The 19588-nt window shown below is 30.5% G+C and overlaps 1 protein-coding gene across 1 annotated transcript; it reads right to left on the bottom strand.

The window, feature by feature from the left end:
- Window positions 1–1849: 1849 nt before the first annotated feature.
- Window positions 1850–18879, bottom strand: LOC134709575 (uncharacterized). Its single transcript, XM_063569740.1, has 5 exons — window positions 18127–18879; window positions 12340–12539; window positions 8225–8391; window positions 6960–7135; window positions 1850–2873 (listed from the first exon to the last, which is right to left on the bottom strand). Exons 1-5 carry the CDS (start codon window positions 18452–18454, stop codon window positions 2830–2832), a joined length of 915 nt encoding a protein of 304 aa, XP_063425810.1. The 5' UTR covers window positions 18455–18879; the 3' UTR covers window positions 1850–2829.
- Between the last annotated feature and the right edge of the window lie 709 nt (window positions 18880–19588).

Genomic DNA, 19588 nt, shown 5'->3' with positions numbered 1-19588 from the left:
AAACAAAAATAAAGGCAACAGTAGTAAAAAGCTGTTCGAAATTCATAAATCGATGCAAATAAAAAAAAAACGGGTTACAAACTAGTCTTCTCGTTTGAATTGTTTTACATTGTCCTTTCGGAGCCATTTATAGCTGACTATGCGGTATTGGCATTACTCATTGTTGAAGGCCGCACGGTGACCTATAGTTGTTTATTTCTATGTCATGTTGGTCACTTGTGGACAGGTGTCTCATTGGCAATCATACCACATCTTCTTTTTTTTTATATAAAAATGAGGGGAAGGCATAAATTTAAGAGGAGAACAACGACACAACAGAAACACAACATTTAAATGTAGCAACCACAGAAATGAACTATAATATAACAATGGACATTTTCCTGACTTTGTACAGGACATTTTAAGAAAAAGAAATGGTGGATTGAACCTTATCTTGTGGCATGCCAAACCTCCCGCTTTTATGGCAATGTTAGATATAACATTGAAATGACATTATTACATGACAGGACTACATATCAAATACATATATAGAACAGAGAAACACACGAATAACAGCCAACAAAAGGTACCAGGTTCACAATTTAATACGCCAGACCCGACCAAAGAGAAAATATAGCCGACGGCCACCAACGGAAGCGAGAAAATCTTGCATTCGGAGGCAGGTTTCAGTTAGCCCTTAAACAAAAATGTGTACCTAATCAGCGAAAATGGATGTTGAAGATAGAAATATAAACAAAAATTTGAAAACAAATATATACAAGACTAACAAAGGTCTAAGGCTCCTAACTTGCTCTTAAATGCGGCGGAGATAAAAAAAAATAAAAATTGTGAGATCTCACTGAACCATCCCTTATACCTCTATTCAGTATTGAATAAACACCACACATCCACACAACAATACCAAAAGTTGATCTCAGTTTTAAAAGAAATTACAATGACACATGAATTGACAGTGGACTACTAGAGTTACTGACATTTCAGCTCCAGAACTGATATAAACTGTTTGAGATATTATGTCTCCATCTTATGAAAATCCTGTACATTTCCTCCCGTTAGGGGTTTAGTATTATACCACCATAAAATATGTGAGAATTGCATAAACTATATATACTGTCAATAACTGTTTCAGAACAAATGTGTTTATTTCCGATACAAATAACTTGACCTGATAACGGTACCATTAAAAACATTTCCTTAGAATCGTTGTTACTTTTTTATTGTTTCTGAAAGAAAATATTGCATTAAAGAAAGATAAATATACAAAACATTTTATTTACTAGTAGATCATGAACACTTTTCCATGTTTGGTATATTTCACATAAGCCCAGCTTTTCAATAGACAAAGATGGTACTGGTAAAATAAATCGTATTAACTTCAGACAACATACATGCATTAGACACCACTTGATTGCATGATTACAACGACGAGGACGTATCAACATCAGTAACTTGACAAGAAAGTTCCTCAAACTTATTCTTAATTTCGGGATAAAGAAAATTTTTCCTCTGAATCTCTCCTGGATTCCCGCTGACAAAATAGGAGCGAAAAAATTCCATAAGGACAATCAAACTCATAGATCAGAATAAACTGACAAAGCCGTGGCCAAAAAAGAAACGACAAACAGACAATTAATATTACACAATACCAGATATAGTAAACTTAAAGACTAAGCATCACGAATCCCACCAAAAACTGGGGTGATCTCAGGTACTCCGGAATGATAGGTTGTCATTATTACATAAATCGTTTAACTAAATTTACAATCAAATGTAAAATCTAAAATGAAAATGCAAGTGTGTTACTATCAGCTAAAAAATTCCAGTGTGTTGATAATATAAAAGCTTTCACTCCTAATGGTTACAGTATCACACAATTCTGCATGATATTACTCATTTATTGAAAGATACAAATGTCATTTATATGTTTTATTTAGAGATAGCTCGACGATTATCAATCAATAAATTAACGAAAAGATAAGGTTCATACTCCCATAGGAAAACTTGACATGAAATATTCATATATTTAGGGTTTAAGGTTACTGATGAAAGTTAATTCATTTAAAGCGCTTTGGATGCGTAAAATTTATAAAGTGTTATATTCATTTATATGTAACAACATGAATTAACTTGTTACTTAAAAAAATGGTTTTCACTTGATAAACTGACAACAAAACAATAAAACGAATACATGATTTCTTTCGTATTTGATCATTTGTTTAACAAGTATAAGCAGTCCAGTTCCACTTGTGGAACACAATATTGCTGTTCGAGTACATTTCTTCTACAAGTTTTATTCGATTATGTCACACTCGGATAAATGAGGATGAAGTTTTGGTAGCGACAATCGGAACATATCAGTAGTCACCGAAGATACTGTGAAACCGAAATGGTTTGGCTGGATGGTTTTTAATTACATAATCATTCATACAGTATCATGCTGATCAGATTAATGTTTACAGTAGAGAAGCCCTGTTGGTTTTCGTCATTTATGTTTATAACATCTTTAAGATTTAACACGAAAACTGTGAACATAGAAAATAGACAACTAAACCACGAGGCATGACTGCTCTAAAATTTATGGTGGTTACGTTTTAAGGGATCAAACATACGATGTCAAACAACAAAGCAGGATTATTTTTAAAATATAAATACTTAATAAAGTGTAACAAGATCCTATGATGATACTTCGTTATTTTGTACTACGTATTAGATTAGTAAAACTATCAAGTGATATTTGTTTTATTGTCGATTCTGGCCAGCTAAACAATATCGGTTGTATATTTGATTTCAAACCACGCTTTTGTTCCTCTATGAGTCATACATGGCTAGTTACTTTTGTATGTAAATTGCTAATGCGTCTGCAAGCTGGAAAGCTGAAATCAAGTAAATGACAATTACTAATTTATAAATAAAGTTATAAATAGTTATACAAATCACGAATGTGTTTTACAGATATGTATAAGTAAAGAATATTTCCATATTAGTTTGGCAAACGAGCTAAAATATGATGTCATAAGGCAAGACCTGAAGTAGAGAGTAATGTTCAGCGTTAACGCACGGCAAAATATCATATAATAAAACTGTCGTGTAGTGATCAAAAACGTATACCGCGTGCATAAAAGAGACATTGCAATAATCGCATAGTTTTAAGTTATCAAAATAATGAACAAACCGACTTATTATATTGAATATTAGTAATTAGTTACTTAACATGAAAAGTGTGAGTGAGGATAGAAAAGGATAGACAACTAAACCACGTGGCATAACGGCTTTAAAATTGATAGTATATCCCAGTAGATATATACTTTAACTTTTTCTTGTACAGCATATTTGTTCACTTACTTTCTGAATCATTTTAAAATATCTACAATGATTTAGGGTAACTATGATTTTCCAGTAAGCCATGTGGTATCACAATAGCAATGACTTAAACAGTTTACCAAATTGAAATTTGAAGTCTTCTCCCTCCAACTGATCAATTGGTAAAATATTTGAACACATTGCTCAAGTAAAAAGTGAATGCTGTGAAATAAAACAGTATTACCTACCATCCAGCTTCTGTAAGTTGTTGTCTATCATGAATTTCAAACATAACGGTATCTTGCTATAATATGAGTCACTAATTTAGAGGGTATAACTTTGACATTAAAAATCCCATCATAAATAGTTTTTATAAAGTAATAGTTTAAAACATTGTTTTGTAGGTCAATATTTCAAAGTCTTGTTTTCGAAGAGGAAGTTGTACGGAAGCTTATTAGCGCCACACATTTTTTTTTTAATTTTTCTTCCTATGTTTGTGTTGTTACGCAAACCTTTGCGTTATAACGCAAACCAATGCGTTATAACGCAAACCTTTGCGATATAACGCAAAATTTTGCGTTACAACGCAAACCTTTGCGATATAACGCAAACCTTTGCGTTAAAACGCAAACATTTGCATATAACGCAAACATTTGCGTATAACGCAAACCTTTGCGTTATAACGCAAAACCTTTCCGTTACAACGCAAACATTTGTTTTCTTTTATTTTTTATTTAAGATTCAAAGGAACAGTAGTTATTAATGGATCAGGCTGTATATATTAAAATTTTTGTAGTCATTGCAAAGTAAAATGCTTGAAAAATTAGATCATTTCAATGACTAATAATGAGCAGAATATTATGAGAAGATGTGGTATGAGTGCCAATAAGAAAACTCTCCATCTTAGTCACTATTCGTAAAAGTAAACCATCATAGGCCGAATTACGGTCTTCAACACGGAGCATTGGCTCACACTGAACAACAAACTATATCCATGTTACTACTAGTATATATATTGCAAAGAAAATTGAGTAAATTGAGGTTATACCTAAGAAAAATATCAAGCCTGCTAATACAACTGTAACCAAATATAAATATACTTCCAAAGTAAGCTCTCGTTTGAGAACTGTGTAAAGTAGGATGGATTCAAACAAGCTACACTTTGGCAATAAATATATAGAATGAAGATGTTTTATTAATAAAATTATGTTCTCTCTATTCAAATTGCTACCCAAGCATCTTATCTTAAAAATACTTCATTAAATTGAAATGAAAATTCAATGACTTTCTATCAAAGAATCTTATTCATATTCTGAGATTTAAAAAAAAAGCAGAAAGATTATTTTGTCTATTTGACTTGGAAGTTTCACAATTGTCTGATATTATTTTCTATCTTTCAATTTAAATATGACTATATACTAAACTTTATCTATTTTCTTGTTAAATTATATACTTTTCTGATGCACAAATCAGTCTTATATTATGTATAATTGCACTTCAAGTATTCCATTATTCCTATGCATATTTATAATAATGATTTGGCCTTGTATGTATGTTTCTTTTTTATCTACTAGTAAATCACATCCGAAATAAATGACAGACGGACATATATACAAAACTTAATGAATAATTGAAATCAAGATATTTGCGTTAGAACATAAAGGTTTGCGTTATATCGCAAATGTTTGCGTTATAACGCAAAATGTTTCCGTTATAACGCAAAGTTTTGCGTTATAACGCAAAGGTTTGCGTTTTAAGGCAAACATAGGAAGAAAAATTTAAAAAAATGTGTGGCGCTAATACGCTTCCGTAAAGTTGTTATCTAATTGTAATTTGGATAATATTTTCTATAACTTAAACATTACTTATTTGCTGGCATTAAAGAGAAATAATTTTTATTGAGTTAATTGTATATTAAAAATTTAATCAATGATACCAGTTTCTGATTTTGCCTACAAAAAATTTATCAATACGATTTAAATATGAAAAATTAATATGCAAATAATTAAGAAGATGAAGAGAACAAAATTACGAATAGGAAAGGTTTTGCCAATTACTGCTTTAAGATATCTAATCCTCACTGGTAGAAAATCATTGGTACTTTGAACAATGCAAAGTTTTCAAAACGGTTAATCTATGATTTTATCATATCAATAAAAAAATCATGTCAATGAAGAATTGATGGCTTCTTAATTTACAGAGGAATTTGTATGATTTATAGAACTAAATGTGTTCCATAATATGTTTTAACATAAACAAAAATCAAAATTTAATCATCTTAAAAAAATATTTAATTCTTTTCTTTAGAACAGAGGATAATAGTTTAATCATGGAAATGACATTATAATCAAATTTCTTATAAAATGAAGACATTTGGTATTTTTGAGAAATGACAAAATTTAGCTGATTTTACGATAGTGTATTTTTTTTCAAAATAAACAAATTTGCAATTACGCACTAGTTTGCTGTGGGAATTCAGAGCTATAAATTATAGACTTACAAAATTTTGTACTATTTATTTTTATAAAATCTATTTATGATAGAACTTTCCCAGTCAAAGTTATACATTCAAAACCATATTAAAGTATTTTTTTCTAATTCATGACAAAGACATCAGCTTACAGAAGCCGGATTATACGTATTTTAAAATAAATTTCACAGCCCTCCCTTATCACACGAGAAAGTTGAACAAATATTTTACCAGTTGATAAGTGTGTGGGAGACAAAAATTGAAACTTCAAATTGGTCAACCGTTTAAGCCTTGATATTGTAATACCTAAAAAAAACCAACAAAATAGTACATATGTAACACAAAATGGTTCCTTTTAAAATATGTAGAATATTTAGGTATTGTTGGTATTAAATGAAAGCTGAATGACAGGTTATCATTGTTAAACACCTTTTCTTCTAGTTTTGAATATTAAAAAAATGCACCATATTTTAAAAAGACGGCACATTTTGCTTGTTTGTCAGATCTGAAGAACCTATCCGTACATCCGATCTCCTTGGAACCAGTTCTGTGTCATATGCCGATAAAGGTATATTGATTTTTATCTGTACAAAACACCATAACATATTTGTTTTTACATGCAATGATTGTCACTTTATTTGAACTTCAAACAAAAAAGCTGTGCCTAATTGAAGTTGAGGAATGTAACATAGAAAGTACAGGGCCATAATAAGAGGTGTACTTCCTATTAAACGTGTATTGAACATTTGAAACAGTTTATTTTATTTTTGTCCATTTACTAGTATAATTTGCATGTGTAATTTACTAGTACAATCCGCATGTGGAGCAGGATCTGCTTACCCTTCCGGAGCACATGAGATCACCCCTAGTTTTTGGTGGGGTTCGTGTTGTTTATTCTTTGGTTTTCTATGTTGTGTCATGTGTGCTATTGTTTTTCTGTTTGTCTTTTTCATTTTTGGCCATGGCGTTGTCAGTTTGTTTTGGATTTAAGAGTTTGACTGTCTCTTTGGTATCTTTCGTCCCTCCTTTAGATATGAAAGTATAGTGTTTACTTAAATTTAATTTTAAACGATGTAAATGTATGATCACGATTAAATTGCATTTAGAATTACATATCCAGTGTTCCGTGCATTTAAAAATGTGATGTAGAATGATATGTTAAAAAAAATGATGATGCATTGATAATTACTTTTAAGGTCCCATTGACCCATTATATTATTTGGCATGTATGCAAAAGCAGGATACTGCAATCCATTTCCATATGTGCATCCAGGATCAAAATCAAACACCGCTACCCATCCCACATCAACAGCACACCCACCATAATTTTTGTTGATATAAAATCTTCGTCCTATCGGTTCATCACTGAAATAATTGATATTTTAACGGTTATAATATTTTCAAACTCAGTTCCGCTAAATTGTACACGAACTTACGAAAATTTCTGTTTGTAATTTTGCAATGCATTCTTGACGGAAAATGAAGGTCATTCAGTGAAAAGCTGTTTTTTAATGAATTTAAAGTTTAAAGAAACAATACCTGGTAGACATTTTAGAAATATGGTCGCAACAAAAATATTCCTATTAGATTGCATGTGAGATGCTTTGGTAGAACTTCTACATTCATAAACCAAATGTCTGTACAAAGTCTGGAATATGACATTTAATTTACCCTCGTTCCGTTGGTAGATACAGTTTGATTTTGTCCGTTATTATTGATTTCCTCTTTTATAATATACGTGGGAACTCAGTATTTTGTTTATATATTTTTTTTCATTTATCTTTTATTTAAAGATGTTAATTAACAAATAAAGCATCGTTCGTGGACAGTATTTAGGTGTCTAGCACTATGTATGTGTATTTGACTTGGTAAATATAAAAACCGATTCAAATACAACCTCATGTCTATTGTTAAAATTGTTTTTAGATTATACACAGAAAAAAATATAAGCTCATAATTCAATCCAGAGCATGTTTCGAGAAATTTTTGTAAACAACATCATGTTAGAAAAATGTTAGAGTACAGCACAGAACTTCATATTCGTTTGTCTTTTTAGGAAACCTTCGCATGTTGAACATAAATGTTTGCATGGCTTCTGATAATATCTTATTTATGACAAAAATCAAATGGAAGGAGAAAACATTTGTTTTAGATTATTTTTCTTGAAGACTAAACAGAAGTAAAATTTAAAAAGGTTAAGGTCTATGTTAACGACGACCGGCGACAAGAAGTCAAGGACTAACAGTTGTAAATAGATTACCTGTACAGCGGAAACAACATTATACCTCACGACTAGGGTATGCTTAGTATTCGACAAGTTATCTAAAAGTAAAATCACAAAAATACTGAACTCTCTGAAGAAAATTCAAAACGGAAAGACCAAATCAAATGGCAGAATCAAAGGATAAAACACATGAAACGAATTGATTATCTGAACCTTTTCATAATATTTACCCTTTAATACTGAAGAAGTTGTATGTGATTCCAACTGTTGTCATATCAGTATACGAACTATAAATAAGTTGATCTTGACTGTACCAGTCTGTATTCAATCCAGTATCTGTATTGTTGAAAACCATGTTCATTACCATCACATTATCTTTATACATGGCTACTTTTACCTTTAAGATTACAAAACATTAAATTTTAATAAATCTCACATGCAGACAGCAAATCTAACACAAATAAAATACACATTAATATTGTATAGTGGAATATCAGTATAAACAAGTGAATCATCATTAAGATTTGAATCAACTTATGAACACATTAATATTTTATCATAGACAACTCATAAAATAAACCAATTTTTTTTTTTAAATAAATTTAAAAAATAAATTTTAAAAATAGAAAATTATATATCGCAATTCCTAGGAGAAAATATCAAACTTAAATCTGCAAACATAATAATATCAATGAGGTTACTGATGAATGAAATTTTTGATTCTTTACAAGAAAAATGGTGAAAACTTTGCTTTAACAGCTGGGGAAAGATATCAATTTAATAAATCAGGCTTAATAGAGTTATTAAAAACGTTGAATGCAATAACCTTTATCATAATTTAATAGAATGCAGCTCGCTGTTCGAAACATTATACTATGATGAGCAGAGCGAAATATATAAAGGACTGCACACCAACCTCATACTTTTTTGTTGTTGTCATATGTAAATGTTTTTTGAGGTATTCTATAATTCTATAACTTTGGATTTGTTATTTTTATTGCTCGTATGATTCATCATTCAACCATTGTTGAAAGTGAAATAATGAAATTGTTCAGAATGGTTCAATTTTGTCAAATCAAGCTAAGATCATTGATGATGAATTGTTCACTTGCAAGTGAATAAATCGACCTCTTTGGACCTGTTTTCATGTTAACTGTAATTCAACCCCTTAGCTACAGACGTATACCTCATGCATTGTGTGTGTTAAGTTATTTACAGAAAAAGAATGTCAACATTGGAAGTAAAACAAAGGTAAATCATTTGACTGACTGATTTGATCCACAAAACATAATTCAATATAGTAAAAACGATAATTAACATATATTTTGAAACTGTAGTATGAAATTAAACAGACATAGAAAAATCCAATTGCACGATTTCGAGTTCTTTTTATATTTTTGTTTATAAAGCTTATATTATCACCATCGGAGGTATTCGGTGGTCAACTTGATAGTTAATAAGATGGCTTCAAGTCTAAATGACACACGAACTAACGCTACATATTTTGGAGCTCATATCCTATTAATTGTTTATTCAAGTCTTTTCATAATTTGAATAAATGTTTTACATGGTAATAAATCAAATATGTGAATCTGAGTCAAATTGGTGATCATGAATTTGACAGCTAGTGTCCCATTAAAGATATTGCTGTTTGATTTAACTCACAGTCCATGAAACATGAAATTTTATCTTAACTTAGGGTTAGTGCACAGGTTACTTAAAGTTGATAAATATCTAATGTATGTAGTTTTTGTTATTTAGTTATGTACATAAATATTTGAATTGCAGAACAAAATAACTTAAAATTATTTGAATAAGTGCAAAAAAAGTAATTAATAATTATTAACTGTTACTTCAGCGAAAAAACACCAAGCTTTAAATATAAATTAAATATTGTGTTATAATTCTTATATGATTTGCATATCTATAAATACTTGAATTGGATTGGTCAATTATAATTTTTCTTCAAGTTTACACTTCGTTATACTTTTGTAATCTATTCATGCGCGATATACAAGCTTGCAGTGATACCGGGATTTTCAGCAAATCGCGATTTAAAAACAATTGCATAACAGTTGTGACTATTCTGTTGTATATACAACAACATAAAAGAAATTTAATGCACTAAAGCTTCGAAAATGTATAAAAATAAAATTTGAAATTCCGCGAAATTTCATGAAAGATATGGCGAATTTACGTCATGGCGAAACACGACGTCATACGAATGGAAATTTTCAAGGGAAAGATTATTTCGTTACGTGTACGCTTCAAATTCGGCTAACATTTAATTAAAATGAAATTTTTGAGGTAGGTGCTATTTCATTAAAGATTCCGTTGTATTTATCGGAAATTTTAGGTTTTCAGAAAGTCAGGATGGCAGCATACTCCATAGTTTAGTTACGACTTTCCATTGTGCTTTTGACGGTAAATATATAGTAGCCATAAAAAGGATGTTTATAAAATATCACAAATGTTTGGCTGAAGAATTATAAGGTTTAAACACTTTTTTCTAGAGGTTATTGATATATAAACCGGGGCTCTTACTCACAAACTCCACATAAAAGTCCTTTTATTCAGTTAACACATTAATACCCTCTAGAAAAAATGTGTTTAATCCTAGGGTAAAGGGTAAAAGTAGCTCATATCTTAATTATAAAAGGATTTTCTTATCCCAAAAATAGATCACCTTAGCCGTATTTGCCACAACTTTTTTGGAATTTTGGGTCCTTAATGCTCTTCAACTTTGTACTTGTTTGGCATTATAACTTTTTTATTTGAGCGTCACTGATGAGTCTTATGTTGACGAAACGCGCGTCTGGCGTATTGAAATATGATCCTGGTACCTTTGATAACTATAACATACAATACAACAAAATAAACTCATCATAGATACAAGGATTAAAATTTTATATTTACGCCAGACGCGCGTTTCGTCTACAAAAGACTCATCAGCGACGTTCAAATCAAACTATGTTTAAAAGGCCATATAAAGTACGAAGTTGAAGAACATCGAGGACCTAAAATTCATAAATAGTTTGCCACAAACGGCTAAGGTTATTTATTCCTGAGGTAAAAAAAAACCTTAGTATTCCAAAATCTGAATTTTTGTTAACAGTTAAAACGCTTCCAAATCGTGTTTTAATAAGAACGCATGATAAGGTTTATAACAAAAACTAGTGCAATATAATTTGAATAATTAGGAACTTTACCCAGATATAATACATGCTATTAGTGGTTTTGAAATGTGAAATATTTTTATTTATGTCGAAATTAAAAAAAAAATCGTTTAACTTATATGTTTTCCGAGTTCATAAAAGCGTATTTTTAAATTTCCCTTTCCACACTTTTGTTTTTTAATGTGCACGATGGATTTTGTCCAAACTGTTTGACTTCGAAATCTTCCATGGTATTCCTTTAAATTAGACATTGAAAACCAAGAAGAGAGCAATGGAACTCTGTATCACAAATGGACGAAGATCAAACGAATAGATTGCACAAAATCAATAGGTTACAAATAATTGAGAAGGGATGATTACATCAAATTTGTCTTGAAACAACTTATGAAAATATGACAGTTCTGGGGGGGGGGGGGGGGGAATCGAAAAAAAAACATAAGCAGTTATGTATTGGCAGGTATACAACTTCTATATGTGTGTAACTGGTCAATGGGGTTTCTATAATCATTGTAGTAAACTAAATGGGGATTCGATCACAAAGTATCAATAAGATGTGTAGCTTATTCTGAATATTTACAGTCAAAAGTCTGAAAGAGGGAAAGAAATTAATAAAAAAAAAGATTTCCTAGCACAGTTTCAACATTTCAAAGTGCCAAATGTTTCTGCAAAGTTCATAGACTCGTATGTAAAATGTATGAGTTGATCACAAACAATAGTTTCTAACTTTTCCAAGCCTGCTTCCTCCCACATAATGATACATTTGATCTTGTTTGTAATAACATGCATATGTGTTAAAAAAAAAACCATTAAAAAACGTGACAGATTTTTTATCAAGGACTTTTAAAAATATCACTTTCATTTTGAAATAATTGTTTAAAATACAAATGCATCAGTACTTGTACTAGTAAATCATTAATATCAGTGTGTAAATATGGAAATTTAAGTTAATTTTGTATTTGTTTTACAATTTACATAATTTACTGGAATACGATTTTAAGATCCTATCAATAATCTAATATTTAGAAGTTTGTTCGTTATTGCATTGAAAAGCAATCATGTAAAGTTTTGCCAATAATCATTGTAAAACATTTTCAGGATAACATGTTTAACAGTCCATGTCAATACAACTAATGTTCATCTTAAGTGTCTGTAACAGTCGAGTAGCTTACCTTTAGAATGCTTTGTGAACTCCAAATGTCTAAAATTGGATCACGGTAATGTGTAGTGCAAGTCAAGTTATGGGTAACAGGTAACTGGCATCCGACTTCATGGGTCGGGAGTGAGACTGTACCGACGTATGAGTCATACAGCTTTACACCAGTTCCCGGAGTCCCTCTGAATATCAACTCCCATGAATTTGGTGGTAGATCTAGAAATCATTATAACATAATTATTTCTGGTGTATTTATATCTGTATATATCAATATTTACAAATTACATGTTTTCTTAGATTGTCGACACTCTTTCATCTTTATGTTTGAAAACTTTCATTTTGAGCATGACCATTTGCATCAATCATTACACTTAATGGATATTTCATAAATTTATTAATTTATGGCATATCAATTGGAAAACAAACTGAGTTCAGTGAATGACCTTTCACCTACTGTAAAAAATTGAGAATGGAAATGGGGAATGTGTCAAAGTGACAACAACCCGACCAAATAAGAAAACAACAGCAGAAGGTCACCAACAGGTCTTCAATGTAGCGAGAAATTCCCGCATCCGGAGGCGTCATTCAGCTGGCCCTTAAACAAATATATACTAGTTTAGTGATAATGAACGCCATACTAATTTCCAAATTGTACACAAGAAACTAAAATTGAAATAATACAAGACTAACAAAGGCCAGAGGCGCAAAAATGTACATTTTGTTTAAGGTATACAGAAACGTACATTAATTACATCAGTATTAGAAAGCAAACTCCCTTCTCCAAAACAATCATTTACGTTTAAAAGAAATATAAGATATATGTTTGTGTCATTTTGGTCTTTTGTGGATATTTGTCTCATTGGCAATCATACCATATCTTCTTTTTTATATATACACAAAAAGCTTAGATATATCTTCCCTGTAAATATTTCTAGAGCTAAATAACATTCGGGAATTTGTTTTTCAGATTAGATCCATAAATATTTTTTTCCGGGATAATTTCAAAACAAAAAAAAAACCGAACATGTAATCTTGAATACGATGTATCTGTTATCAAAGCTTGTAAAAATAATTGAAAGGTTCTGAATCGTTTAACACTGAAATGTCTCTTTTTAATGTGGTTAAGAAGAGGTTAATTATCGACATTCATCACCACAGAGCCTAGGGGATAACAGTTCTTTGAATGCTATCCTTCGTGTGGCTCGGAATACATCCTGCCATTGTGTTATTGTGATATGGTTCTTGTTTGTATTTTTGTATTTCTACTTTATTTCTGTGCCTCGCATATATATTGTCTTTATGCCATTTCAATAACCTTTGTTGATATAGTTGTTTGCATTTATAGTGATTAAGATTATAACACAATATTGACTGCTGAATTACATTTTTTTACATTTTCACCTTTAATTCTGTTTGTTTTGTTGACACATTTTGTCAATATAATTAAATTACATGCAACTGTCCTACAAGTGAGTGGTTAAGCTTTAAAACCAGGCTAAATCTTTTATTTCCTACACAAAGAAAGGATGCACCAAGTCAGGAATAAAACAGTTGATGTCCGTTCATCGTGATGTGATTGAGCTTTATTTTACCATTTGATAAGGACTTTCAGTTTTGAATTTTTATTGGAGTTGGGTAATTTTGTTAGTTGACTTACAAAAGATCATAATTGCAAATCAATATGAGAGTTCATTAGTCGAATACTGAAAAACTCCATGACAAAATAAAAAAAAACCAACGGTATACAATTACAAAAATAATTATTTTTATACTAATTAAACTTTTCATGGATTCAAAACTGACGATTAAGTCATCGACAAACAATGATAACACTTTACTTTCACAAAGAGATGGTAAATGAAATTAGCATCGTTTAAAAAAAAAATCTATATCTGATTTTAAATGTTTTATTACTAGTTTTATTGGAAAATAGCCTTACTTTCAGCAATAAAAAGAATGAATATAAAGCACACAAGAACATTTATTTGAATAGGATCCACTAAATAAAGTAAATTGATAAAACATAGTTAAAGATGGTCAAGCCGGGGTTATAGGAAATTATTAGTTGCATTAATTGCCTGGTTTTTTTTAAATCATTTATTCAAAACAAAATGTCAATTTACATTATAGCACGTTACACTCATCCTGACGTGTGGAAATCTAACATAAATTATATATATTATAAATGTCTATTCTTGTTCAATGCAATATACAGCCCGTAAGAAAGAAGTGATCGAATTGATGTTTCTTTACCGTCAAAATTAGCTACGTAATCGACATACTTAATTGAGTAGTGACCGAACTATTGGTACTTTAACGTTAAAAAGATTGATAATGCTGACAAACTTTCATGTGTCGATAATCAAGTTTAATACCGATAATATTGAAAATAATTCTATTAATATGAAACAAAATATGTCCATGCACCATTTCGATTATGCGAAAAGTAGTCATTTCTTCAAAAGTCAGAACAGAAAAAAAAGATTTATGGAAGGACGTCTTGATAGTATTATTTCATTTACAATTTTACCCAAAACTAAAAGAAATAAACTGGTTAACAATTAAAAAGGTGTTTTATAGGAATGAAGTCCTTTATTTTTTCGGACTCCAATGTGTACCGTATGTGTGATGGATTTGAATTGAATCAATAACTTTGAAATGTTTTCTCATATGTATACACAAAAGGGAGGACTGTTATTTGTACTTCTGTTAGAATATGTCTTCGTCCGTTTCCCATGCCGAACTTTTTCTAGGACAGTTTAAACGAGAAAATTTTGTTGAGAATATTTTTTAATATGACAAAATAACGAGCAAAACTATTTCTTGCAATGGCACACACAGAGAATATTTTTTTTAAGTAAAAATCAGTAAAAACAATTTTCTCCAAAATATACCATGGCCAGGACTTGACAGTTTTTAGCAGTGTACAAATGAAAATCGTACGGAAAACTGCGCTTGCTGTCATTTTTAGGGTTCATGCAACATTTCACCTATTACCCATAAACAACATAGGTTCTCAATTACTAAAAAAAGTTCTAAAAGATAATTTCAAATCAGAGTAAACATATCAACATGCTTATATACAGTCGAATTTGTCTATAGGTTACACAAAGCTGGTTCTTAAAACGTTTGTATCAGGGAAAACATTTTTTTTGTACTTTTAAAACATGTAGGGGAAACGGATTTCCTAACCATTCACATATAATATTCCGTATTTCTGATTTTTTGTTCGATAACGTAAATTATACGACTTTTTTATGACTACGTGAACTTGTGCCATTTATTTTTGCTGGTCTTTAGGAAGACAATTCACAATTGTGCAGTGAACGGAGGCACTTATACATAACCTTATAATTCTGTTTGGAAACACAAATAAATTCCCAATATATAAATATACATGTACGAATATACATGTTTTATATGTCGTGTACATGATTGGATTTTGTAGATATAACTACCGCACAGAAAAAGTATTATGGATTTCGAGGCTTTCATATTCAAAGTTTTGAATTCTACCCTTGTTGAAAACCTGTGGAGACCTCTACAGTTCCTGTAAATTGAGTTCCGTCTCCCTGAACATGCTAACACTTAAGTCATATCTTTTCATTTTTATATCCCCCCTCTGTTTGTCTCTGTTGTCTTTATTGTTGGAACGATTGGTGGTATCTAACAATATTTACGAAAACTTTCTGAGAATTATGAATATTTCTTCTCTGTCAGATATGGATCATTACCAATGATCAAATGAAATGCCGTACATCACATCTTATAGAGGTTTAAATTTCAAATATTCGTCAATAACTTAAGATATAGGGCAAATGTTTCTTAAACATTTTAAATGTTAAAGGGTATATTTGTATTTTTTACTTCGATTTGAAGGAAATTTATTTCAGTTTTTTCTGTGACAAAGTACAAGCATGTCGGTATTGCAACAATGTATGATAGACATAATCCCGGCGACATAATGAACAAATAGGTATGAAAAAGAAAAGATATGGGGTATTCTGTATCAGACGGAAAAAAACTACTACAGTACTGAATAACAAATGATAAAAATTTCGGAGATCCCGTATTCGATTCTTTACCGTTAAAATGAAAATGCCAATGACAGAGGTTGATTAAAAAAAATGTTTTACTGTGTTAAAAAAAAAACTTCGATTTAAACAATGAAAATTCAAGTTACACGTTGGACATGAAATATTTTGTTGACGAAGAAAATTAAATTATGTCACTTCTGAAATAGGTTTGTCGATAACGTAACTTATTCTGACGGGAAAGAAACGCGAATTAGATCACTACTCTGTTACGGGCTGTACAAACATTACAGGCAAAGCTATTCATTTTTACGATAATTTCAATATATTTTGTCGTTGTATTAAGAAGGGTAAAATAAAAGAATTTAATAAGCCTTCCCCTGTTGAATATCTTCATGAATGAGCAAAAACAAAGCTCTAAGACTGATGCGGGTAGACTTGTAAAAGTATTAAGCACTAATGTTGGTTCAATTTCATTTGCATATAACCGTCTTATTATGTAAAAAAGTAAGAAAGGCCTACAAAATAGTCTTGATAAACATAACAATATGATGATTGGCAATTTATTTTAAATACTTAAAAGAAATAAAACTATGCTCATCTAGTAAAGCCCCTTAAAGAGCATAACTACAATACAATTTACACATAAAATCGTAATAACAACATAATTTACGCACATCTATAATATAGTTACCCCTAAATCGTTACAATAACTTCACTTTCAGATATATAATGATGATGTTCTATCACTGAATAACCTATATTTAAGTCAGTTTTGTATCACGTATATTCCAGTGAACCTGAATTTACAGACACTATTTGATCTCAGGCTAAAACCTATGATAAACGGGGTGATTTCAGCTTCTTAATTATCAATTTCCCATTTCTTAGCAGTAACATAACAATTGCTCCGTTATACGATATTTACATATCAGAATTGATATGTTAGACTTCATATACAGGAATATGCTCCTTACGCAGAAACTGCTCAAACAGTGTTATGAGGAGAAAAGATTGAAAATTTCCTCTGTAAATTGTATGTACACCATCACAAATACATCACTGTTTGTGAAGCCTTGTTTTGTGTCTACAATGGAGCATGTTCGTTGTTATTCTATGGTTTACAATAACAACATAGTATTCGTTACCACATGCAGACCAATTTCAACAATGAATGTATATTCATTGATACTTGAAGCCAAACTCTTTAATAGTTAAACACCTCAAACAAAGTTTGGAATGCTTTACAAATATTGCCGAAAAAAAAATGTTCGAATAATTTTTTTTTCGTTTTATTCTATACATAGAGTACCAATTTTGGTTTCGTTTATGTTACAAGAAACACGAGGCCTAGAGTTTTCAAGTAATTGCATAGGAAAAGGAAAGCAAAAAAGCTCTCCATTTCACCAACAACGAAACAACTAATACTAGAACCTTTCAAAATTGGTTTTCCCGATATTGTTTACTGTTGTAATGAATTTCTTGAACCATTTGAAACAAATTCAAAGGAATAAGGAGATTTTAAGTTCAAATTTTTGGAACGACACTGGTAGTGTGTAAAACCAACATATTAGTAAATGATGCTCAGTAAAATGGTATCTTCAAATGTACCAATTTTGATTTAATGAAGAATGAACTATAAGGAAAATGATCCTGGATATATTATGTTTACTTGTGAAATTGTTAGAATACGCTGCTAATAAAACGTTTCACCATTTGTACTTCCTTTGAGCTTGGGCTTTCAACAAAAAATATTTTTGATGACCTACCTTTTTTGGAAAACAAGACTTTCCATTCATTATCTTCTACCACGCTGGCAGACTCATCTAACGGACTTTTTGTACTTAACTGACACTGCTTTGTCACAAAATTGTAATTCGCCGAAACACATACATTGTCGGCTAAACAGTACGATGCACATTTGTTAGTGCTGTTATGATTTAATGAAACTGTGTAATAAGTATTCAACATTTTAACTCCTTTTAAAACTTCATATGTTTTTAATGAAATGGCAGAAGAACACACAGCGTCATTTAAAACGTACAACATGTAAATTAAGATTTTTCTCATTTTTATTCCAAAATTCAAAATTTCCATTGATATTGCAATACTTGATATTGTTTTTGGATTAAAACTTCTAGTTACTAATTTTCAATTCCAGTAAAATAAGATTGAATATCTTTTAGTTCCAGATTAATATGCATCCATTGTAGAGTTTGAATCGGTCCGGTTTTGTTTGTGCAATTAAGGTAATTGTCAATATATTGTAAAGATATCTCTCATGTTCAGATTTTAATGGTAAACAGTCGATACAAACTAGAGTAAAATAGTTTAAAATCAACGAAGCATTCTTTTCAAATATTGATATTAGCTATCAGAGAGATATCTTTATTCCCATAAACATTTCAATTTATGATTCTTATGGGATTGTTTGTGCTTTTATCTTCTATCTATCTTTTATCAGTGAAATCATATTGAATAGACATAATAAACAACAGGTTCATAAGTATCTTTAAACGATGTACCGAAGTACTGACATATATCATTCAGTACCATTGGGAACAATTAAAGTTGAATATGTTAAAGAAGAAACCCTGCGCAAAAGTTTTAACCTGTTAAAGCATAAATTTTGAAGCCTGAATTTTCCACGAAGTTCAGTATATAAATTAATCAGGGGTACCAGGTTTATTATTTTTCATTCGAGCGTTTCGGCTACAGAAGACTCATTAGTGCCGCTGGAATAAAACAATTAAGAAAGGTCAAATAAAGTTCGAAGTTCAAGTGGGGACAACAAATTCCTAACTGTTTCGCCAAATATACAGCTAAGGTAATGTTTTGGGTATTTTTGATATTTTTCTTTTCTTTAATCTGAAACGATGCTGTAACTGCTAACCGCGTGGTAGTAAAATCCCTGACTAATAATTTAGCAGTTATACATCAATAACGTCAATTGAAATATAGAATAGGCAAAGTAAAAACGTTGTAAAATTTATTCACAAAAATAGGGGTCAAAAAGGACATCTCCTTCCGAAATTTGCAAAATAAACAATAAGAACGCAAAATCGTGTAATAAGTTTTTGAAAACTAGTAGTTTCTCGTGTTAAACTGAAATATGTAAATCTTGAAAAAGGTCATTTTTGCTGCCTGTATTACATTTATTTAAATTTAGTTCGTATGTGTCAAATTCAGGAATCTGACATTTGTTATCCATTCTTTTGATGTGTGTAAGTT

This window comes from Mytilus trossulus, chromosome 3 (assembly GCF_036588685.1).
Source record: "Mytilus trossulus isolate FHL-02 chromosome 3, PNRI_Mtr1.1.1.hap1, whole genome shotgun sequence".
Lineage (NCBI taxonomy): Eukaryota > Metazoa > Mollusca > Bivalvia > Mytilida > Mytilidae > Mytilus > Mytilus trossulus.
Note: the sequence above shows the minus strand (reverse complement) of the source record. Positions and strands in the feature narration are given on the sequence as shown.

What these genes read in the sequence shown, in the direction of transcription:
- LOC134709575 (XM_063569740.1), bottom strand. Translation starts at nt 18,454, where the DNA reads ATGGAAATTTTGAATTTTGGAATAAAAATGAGAAAAATCTTAATTTAC. An exon ending in AACTTCTTCAGTATTAAAGG is followed by an intron (nt 7,136 to 8,224) that starts GTAAATATTATG and finishes CAATTATTTCAG; the next exon opens with TGATGAACCGATAGGACGAA. An exon ending in GGGTCAATGGGACCTTAAAA is followed by an intron (nt 2,874 to 6,959) that starts GTAATTATCAAT and finishes ACTTGATTTCAG; the next exon opens with CTTTCCAGCTTGCAGACGCA.